General features: G+C 38.3%; 1 protein-coding gene across 3 annotated transcripts; it reads left to right on the top strand.

Moving 5' to 3' along the window:
- Nucleotides 1–2,519: 2,519 nt before the first annotated feature.
- Nucleotides 2,520–5,345, top strand: LOC121776054 (pentatricopeptide repeat-containing protein At5g18475-like). 3 transcript variants are annotated; one of them, XM_042173174.1, is made up of 3 exons: nucleotides 2,521–2,836; nucleotides 3,057–3,101; nucleotides 3,625–5,345. In XM_042173174.1, exon 3 carries the CDS (start codon nucleotides 3,654–3,656, stop codon nucleotides 5,199–5,201), a length of 1,548 nt encoding a protein of 515 aa, XP_042029108.1. In that variant the 5' UTR covers nucleotides 2,521–2,836; nucleotides 3,057–3,101; nucleotides 3,625–3,653; the 3' UTR covers nucleotides 5,202–5,345. The 3 variants fall into 3 exon arrangements, with proteins under 3 accessions (XP_042029109.1, XP_042029108.1, XP_042029110.1); XM_042173176.1 differs by having other exon boundaries at nucleotides 2,525–2,678; XM_042173175.1 differs by lacking the exon at nucleotides 3,057–3,101 and having other exon boundaries at nucleotides 2,520–2,836.
- Nucleotides 5,346–8,721: the final 3,376 nt, after the last annotated feature.

Below are 8,721 nucleotides of genomic sequence, written 5' to 3'. Positions count from 1 at the left end.
CTACATATTTTATTCATTGGATGAGGAAAAAATGACGGTCAAGATTAAAAATCATACATATTAGACTATGTTTTCACGACATTCCGGACTCAACATGTGAAAAAACTCACATGTTGATGGAAGAATGAATGAAACGAAGAAGAGTCCATGCATGCTTTATTTTTTCACTTATCTGCATTCACCCATTAATAATAGTTTTGGTTGTAATGGGAAGTTGTTGTGAAAATCAACACCATTGGATTAAAAGATCTAACGACCTCCGTTTGGCATTTGTTCTACGTTTAAGAATGGTTCTACGTTTAAGAATGGTTCTATCTTGATCACAATCATATATATATATATATATATATATATATATATATATATATATATATATATATATATATATATATATTCGCAGCTTTTCAGTCCAAGCTTCAATCAGATCACAACCATTGGATCTTTGAATTGGATGGTTGTGATGATCTGCATTATTACACTATAATGGTGCATTATTAGTCGGTGTGCATTATTCAACTTAAAATCTGCATTATTACACTATAATGGTGCATTATTAGTCGGTGTACATTATTCAACTGAAAATCTGCGTTATTAAATGACACGTGGCATCAATCTAACCATCGGATGACAAAATCGTGTGACTTAGATTAAAAAGAACAATAGAACAAAAGATACAAAAAGGAAATGAATACATCCCTATATATATATAGGGGTGCGTTAGAATGATAACTATATTTGTGGTGATAACCTAATAACTTATCATTTTATGGGTCAAAAATATCATTTTTACTAAAAATGATATTTATACACTATAAAATGATATTTTTTCAGCATGCATAGAATGATACTTTTAATTCATAAAATGATATTCTGTTCTATAAAATGATATTTTTTGTCCATAAAATGAGGGTTATTAGGTTATCACCATAAATATGAGTTATCATATGATCACAACTCTCTCTCTCTCTATATATATATATATAGGGTTGTGATCAATTGAGATTTTTTAGCCTAATTGAGAATTGAGATGCATTATTAGCCACTCATTTTTATTAAATGAGTGGTCCAGAATTTACCACATGGAAAATACTTTTACATTAATTAATTGTGAAAGGGCAGAATGGTAATTTCATCATACATTTTATTTAATAAATATTTTTTTATTTTTTTTAAAAAAAATAAATTTTTTTTTCGATTTTTTATTTTTTTTTTATTTTTTTTTTTTTTTTGTCAACTACATATACAATTCATGTCAACTACACACATATAATGTCAACTACATATACAATTCATGTCAACTGCACATATATAATGTCAACTACATATATGATTCATATCACATATACACATATAATATCAACTATAAGTTGTTGACATTTGATGTGCAGGGCTATTGACATTTGATGTGCAGGGCTATTGACATTTGATGTGCAGGCTACACATCGTAGTTGACATCGCGTGAAAATTAAAAAAATTAAAAAAAAAATTTAAATTTTTTTTAAAAAAATTTAAAAAAATAAAAAAATAAATTTTTTTTAGTTGTTGACATTTTAATACGAGTTGTTGACATTTGATATTCTGGCTATTGAAATGAAATGACGATAATACCCTTAGTTGATATAATCTACTTGTAGTTGACATTTCAAAATGAGTGGCTGAAAATGCATCTCAATTCTCAATTAAGCTAAAAAATCTCAACCTAACAAGACCCTATATATATATATATATATAGGGTTTTGATCTATGCAAAACTATATTTAAATACAGAAACGCAGAACAATATCATAATTAGGGCACTTTTAGGTCATAATTAGGTAATTTTTAGGTCATGCTAACAAAGCATGACCTAAAACGATCTTAGCATGACATTAAACCCAAATATTATAATATGACCTAAAATTGCTTAATTATGACCTTCCGTATTTTTGGTTAATTATTGACCATTAGATCATCTAATCATAGGGCCAAGATTTGGTCTGCATTTCTGGATTTAAACAGATACTTATTTTGATCATCTCCCTATATATATATATATATATATATATATTAGTTTTATAATAAAATGTGAGTAAAATTGGTCGGTGGAATATGGGGTCTACTTACCATTTATGGTAAGAGTAAAATACGACTTTTATTGTGAGACGAATCGAAATGACAAAATGTGACACTTAATGTGGGACGGATGTAGTATATAATAAAGATATTAATAAAAGATATGAATAAGTAATATGCTTAGTACAATTGGATTAAATGTATAATTTGAGGTATTACTATTAATTCTAAAACAAAATCTATAGTATGATTGAGTATAATTTTCTAAAATAGAATATATACAATTGTCCAAGTAAAGTATAATTAGAAAAAAAATTTCATTCCATATTCTATATTTACGTAATATACGTAAGAAAAGTGTGTCTCCAATTTTATAAATTACTTATAATTTATATTTACTAATAAGTAAAATATTAAGCCCTTCTATAGAATTATTAGCCCAACAAATGATCAATTTATTAAACCCAATCTATCTTTCTCCAAATAAGCCCAATATGGTCATCTTCTTCCCAACGCTTCCTTCCCAATTCACTGAACGAACCCCAATCTCCATTTCCGCCGGCGTCGGCTATTCAAATCACCTTCTCATCTTGGAAGGTTCTCCACCGCCACTCAGTTCATCACAGGTTTTCCTCCTCCTCAATTTTTTTTGCGGAGGGGGTGGTTATGCCTTTTTTCCGGTCAACCCTTTAGAAAAATTCGACCCTCTTGGCCGTCGGGAAGGGGCGACCGCCCCCTCCTGCCCCCCCCCTGGATCATATTCCAATGGCCCCAAATGTGTGAGGTGAAAGGGCATCACTCTCCTTTACCAATTTTTTTGTTTCTCTTCCGTTTTGTTCTTGCGTATTTAATTTCTTTTCATAGTTTATTTTTTAATTTGTAACGCTTCGTGAGTTTCTTCCTTAATGTGTGTATTGATTTTTTACGATTAGCTCTGCGCCTATTGTATCTGGAATTGGAATTGGAATTGGACTTGGAATTGAATCTCTTCTGCTCTTTTGTAGGTAAAGCTGTGCTGGGATTTTTGCGCATTTATATGTATATGACTTGTAAGTTTTGCAGTATTTGTGTTGTTTTTTCATGTATGACCAAATTTCAGTGAACTAGTTCAATGTCTGACCTTGTGTACTGCTTAATAAATTTATGCTCTTGGCTATGTGCTTGAATCTATGAACTTATATATATGTTTTCTGCGTTTGAATGAGTTTAGAATGTTCTAAATGTTGTAAAGTGTTGGTATGTTTTTTGAAAATAAGATCTTTTGAACTCCCACAATAAGATTTTGCTGCTTTGTGTATTGCTATGGTACAAAAGTATTGAAAAATCACAATCTCTTTCTTTCTAAGATCTTGGGCAAACTGTACTCCTTCCTTTCTGTTAATTATTCAAATAATTTAGTAAACCTTTTCTTATTATAAGCTCTAACATAGCCCTAGAAAGTAGAAACTGTATGGCAGCTTATAAGATCTTTAAGGTAAGCCATCAACGAAGTTTGGAGGTTGTTATTGGCTCGTAGTCATTTTATGATGTTTGTACTTCTCATGTTTGTAACTTCTCTAAATGATATAATAGGAGATCCAGTGATTTATGCGGATGATATAATGAACGTTCTTTCCAGAAAGAGCCGCCACTTATTATCTGGTGAACCCTTGTCATCTTCAGCTAAGTTCATCTCTCCTCTCCAAAACCCAAAGGTCGCACTAGACGGAGTAGATGAACCTTCTGAAACTATAGCTACACAAACAGTATTTACTAGGAAAAGCAAGTACATTTCCCATGAGTCCGTCATCAACTTCATAAAACGTGAGAGAAGCCCAGAAGACGCGTTAGAAATCTTTAATAAAGCATCAGCACAAAGGGGTTTTCAGCATAACAATTCCACCTATGGAATAATTCTTCATAAGCTTGCCCAGTGCAAGAAATATCAGGCCCTTGATGGAGTTCTTCATCGGATGACCTATGAGACGTGTAGATTCCATGAAGGTATATTCCTCAATCTCATGAAACATTTCTCTAAAGCATCCAAGCATGAGAGAGTGCTTGAAATGTTTCACTCTATTATGCCTATTGTACGTTCGCAGCCATCCCTGAAAGCCATCAGTACATGTCTTAACCTTCTGGTTGATGGAAATGAAACTGATTTGGCAAGGAAGTTTCTCCTGAGTACTCAGAAGGACTTCCACTTGAAGCCGAACACGTGTATCTTCAATATTGTGGTCAAACATCACTGCAAGAAAGGGGATATTAGATCTGCTTTTGAAGTGATGAAAGAGATGGAGAAGTCTGAAGTTTCTGCACCAAATTTGATAACCTACTCAACTGTGATTGACGGTCTTTGTGTGAGTGGCAGGTTAGAAGACGCAATTCAGTTATTCGAGGAAATGGTGTCTAAGCATCAGATAGTGCCGGATGCGTTGACTTATAATGCTCTGATAAATGGATTTTGTCGTGGACAGAAAACAGATAGAGCCAAGAAAATAATGGAATTTATGAAGAAAAATGGATGCAATCCCAATATATTCAACTACTCAGCCTTAATGAACGGGTACTGTAAGGATGGTAAGCTTGAGGAAGCAAAGGGAGTGTTGAATGAGATGAAAGCTGCTGGGCTGAGGCCCGATACTGTTGTGTACACCACTTTGATTAATTGGTTGTGTAGGTCCAGCAAAACTAATGAAGCTATAGAGCTGCTCAAGGAGATGAAAGAAAACGAATGCAAGGCAGATGAGGTAACATTTAACGTCATTCTTGGTGGGTTTTGCAGAGAGAACAGATATTATGAGGCTCTTAACATGCTCGAGAGGCTTCCCAATGATGGTGTTTATCTTAATAAGGCTAGTTATAGGATCGTGTTAAATTCTCTGTGCAAAGAAAGAGAACTGGAGAAGGCGGTAGATTTGCTGGCTTTGATGCTGCACAGGGGTTTCGTGCCCCATGTTGGCACGTCAAATGAGTTATTAGTTAGTCTTTGCAACGCAGGAAAGGTGAACGATGCTGTTAGGCTATTGTTTGGGTTGGTGGAGAGGGGGTTAAAGCCAGATCCTCTTACATGGAGTGTTCTGATTGATTTAATCTGTAGAGAGAGGAAGCTACTGCCTGCATTTGAACTACTTGATGAACTTCTAAAGTTAGACTTGAATTTCCCATGATGTTACATCAAATTTTCTAGTTGTGAGTTATGAGATAAAATAGTTGTAATTTAGAATTGAAATATACATAAGTTGTAATGCAGGCAAAGACCTAAAATAAACATGTGTTTATACCTCTTGAACAATTGTAGCTGTAACTCACCATACTAAAATGCCCTCATTCATTTCATTAATAGCAGCAGTTTCAGCTTGTCCACATTTCACAAGTGTGTGGAATATATAACAAGGATACATTCAAAAATAAAACTTCCAATTTTGATATACAAACATCGGTTAGGTTAGGTTAGGGCTCTAAATCTTCCAGATGATTAGGATAGTAATTGCTCGACAACCTGATGCAACGTTGACAAACCCACCCTCGAATCAAACATCATGGATCCGCCACTGCCTATCATGTCACGCCCGCATTTCCTAAGGATAGGAAGTACGGTGGACCGCGACTAGGGGAGGAGTAAAGAAGCGGGGAAGAAAAGGGGAACGAGAATATTTGACCCGAAAACATTTAATAAAAGGAAATTCAATTCAAAACAAAGTACTGTGACGACATTCTTGAGTTAAAGTATTCAGAGTTTTAAATGAAAACATCGTGACGGTTTACAAGCAGCGGAAAAGACCAAAAGACAGATGATGCCGGGTATGACGACACGACACCATCCAAAAGATAAAAACACACTTTGGCTTTAACTGCTCAACATCCGTCCTCCCCATCGCCGCTCAACCTGCACATTAAGAAAACAACATGCAGGGCTGAGTACTTATTGCACTCAGTGGACACACGCCAAAAACATAGTTTGTCATGCCATAACAGTGTAACATTGGGGTTTTGAGTGTAATGAAAATAACCCAAGTACACCAAAATATATTTCATAAATTCGACTGCGCAGTCATTTTCAGATATTGCCACCCTTATTCCCACTATCATACACTATCTGATCCAACCATGACAAGGGGCGTGGCCACACCCCAGGTCAACTAGACCGGCCAACTTGCTCTCAGATGGCTCCCGGTCTCGTGTACACTAGCCTGAGGGTTCGCAGCCCAACAGACCCGAATTCGATTAAACATATGTGGTAAACCACTTCAGATAGGTTTCAAAACAAAACAATTGGCAAGACAAACAGTTCACCTCCATAAACATTTCCGGAACAAAGTCCGTATTTAAAGATAACCCACATAAAAGTAGGGTAGAAAAGCCCACCTCGATTGCTTAGCTTTTAAAACAGTTCCCTTCAACCACACTTTCCTCGAAAAAGATCACCCTTTTGAAAGATAAATAAATCATGATTAGAGTCAGGGTAGACGATGTTTAAATGACAATGCATGATTCCTACGTGGACGACTTCAACATCTAGCACGTTACACGAACACACACTTAACAACATCTCATAAGCCAAACACACAAAGACACGCCCGAAAACACACCCCGCACGCACCCGACACGCATACGACGTACTCAAAACGCGCACACGACACACACACAACACTCAAACTCCTGGCATACCCTTACTGTGCAAACGGCTCACTTGGCTCGGAAAAGGTTCGGAAAAACTCGGAAAAAGGATCGGCGTCTCGACATGGCTCGGTGTCTCGGCCGCCTGGCTCGGCACGTCGGTCGCTGGCTCGGCACCTCGGCCGCCTGCTCGGCACCTCGGCCGCCTGGCTCGGCACCTCGGCCGCTGGCTCGGCACCTCGGCCGCCTGCTCGGCACCTCGACCGCCGGCTCGGCACCTCGGCCGCTGGCTCGGCACCTCGGCCGCCTGCTCGGCACCTCGGCCGCCTGGCTCGGCATCTCGGCCGCTGGCTCGGCACCTCGCCGCCTGCTCGGCACCTCGGCCGCCTGGCTCGGCATCTCGGCCGCTGGCTCGGCACCTCGGCCGCCTGCTCGGCTCCTCGACCGCCGGCTCGGCACCTCGGCCGCCTGCTCGTCCAGTGCACACTCACCTTCCTCCAACTTCCGATTCTCAAACCCTATACAACATTCACACCACACATTCTACGTCCCAAAACACACCCAGACACCTGGGATCATCCCTTCAAAAACTCCCCACAACACTGCCCTAGGCCGGACCCTAAAACTCTCGGCCAACCCACGCGAAACCCTCGAACCAAACACTGATTTTCCCGAGCCATCTCTTGGCCAAACACACCCACATTCATCACAAAAACATATCACTCAGAATCACGCCAAAAGCACATGAAAACATCTCCCAAAAACATACAACTCGCGAAACTGCGCAGTTTACTTGCAAAAATCATAATAAATTCATACGACATCCAAAGAGGCTGAAATTTACACACCACACAAAAGACACATTAACCTTTACACAGTTCAAAATTCGTACCCAACGGAGATCGTTTGCTTAGTTAAAAAGGGGTCGGAACCCACTGCCAGTTACTATCAAAAACATGCTCAACCATATCACATAGCCACAAACCCTATTCAGCATCTAAACCAACCAAAACATCCTATATGCATGAGTTTTCGAATTAAACAAGGGTTAGGGGTTACCTTCCCCGGATGGTTCAAACGAAACGCAAAAGCTTTACTTCCTTTTCCGACTCCGATTCACGACGAAGGAGGGTATCACCTTGAGGAATCCAAGAAGGTGATAAGAGGGAGTGAAAGGAAGAAGATAAAAACCGAGAGGGAGAAGGAGGGAGACTTACCAGTGAGAGAGAGCAACTTTGCGAGAGAGAGAGGGAGAGATTGAGAGAGTGACCGAAAAGAGAAAAGAAAAGGAAAGGGGAAGAAAAGGATCGGTTATGTGAGGGTGGAGGAAGTTGAGAACATCATGGGGTGATGGGGAAGGGATTTCGAAAATGGGGAGGGAGAGAGAGGTTTAAATCGATTAATTAGAATTTTAAATCATAGCTGAATTAATAAAACCAAATTTTAATTTGTCTAGGTAGAAAATCCCATATCCACAACAATATTATAAATCAAAAAATATTTCCACACCATATATTAAACACAAAATCATAAAAATTTCATCCTTAAATAAAAGAATAAAATTCCACAAATTTTCGGATATTACATTCCTCCCACCTTAACAAAATTTCGTCTCGAAATTTGTTAGATTACTCAAACAGCTCTGGAAACTTCTCTCTCATCTTAACTTCTGATTCCCATGTTGCTTCTTCGGTTCCATGATTCCTCCACCGTACTTTCACCGAAGCAAATGACTTATTCCTCAATTCTTGCACTCTTCGATCCAAAATGGCCTCGGGCTTCTCTTCATAGCTTAGATCAGGATTTAGGACCATCATCTCTTCTTGGTGAACTATGTGTGTGGGGTCAAACACGTACTTCCTCAATTGTGACACATGGAAGACGTTGTGCACATTTCCGAAGCTTGGTGGTAGGGCCAACCTGTATGCTACCACGCCGACTCTATCCAAAATCTCGTATGGACCAATAAATCGGGGTCTCAGCTTTCCCTTCACTCCAAAACGAGTTATTCCCTTAGAAGGGGAAACTTTCAGAAGACCTTTTCCCCGACCTCGAACTGTAACTCGGTCC

The sequence above is a fragment of the Salvia splendens genome, chromosome 18 (assembly GCF_004379255.2).
Source record: "Salvia splendens isolate huo1 chromosome 18, SspV2, whole genome shotgun sequence".
In the NCBI taxonomy this organism is placed as follows: Eukaryota; Viridiplantae; Streptophyta; class Magnoliopsida; order Lamiales; family Lamiaceae; genus Salvia; species Salvia splendens.
The sequence above is the reverse complement of the archived record's forward strand: the minus strand, read 5'-3'. Positions and strand labels throughout refer to the sequence as shown.

Bases quoted from the DNA above. Each gene is read 5' to 3' on its own strand.
- LOC121776054 (XM_042173175.1), top strand. From the start codon at position 3,654: ATGAACGTTCTTTCCAGAAAGAGCCGCCACTTATTATCTGGTGAACCC.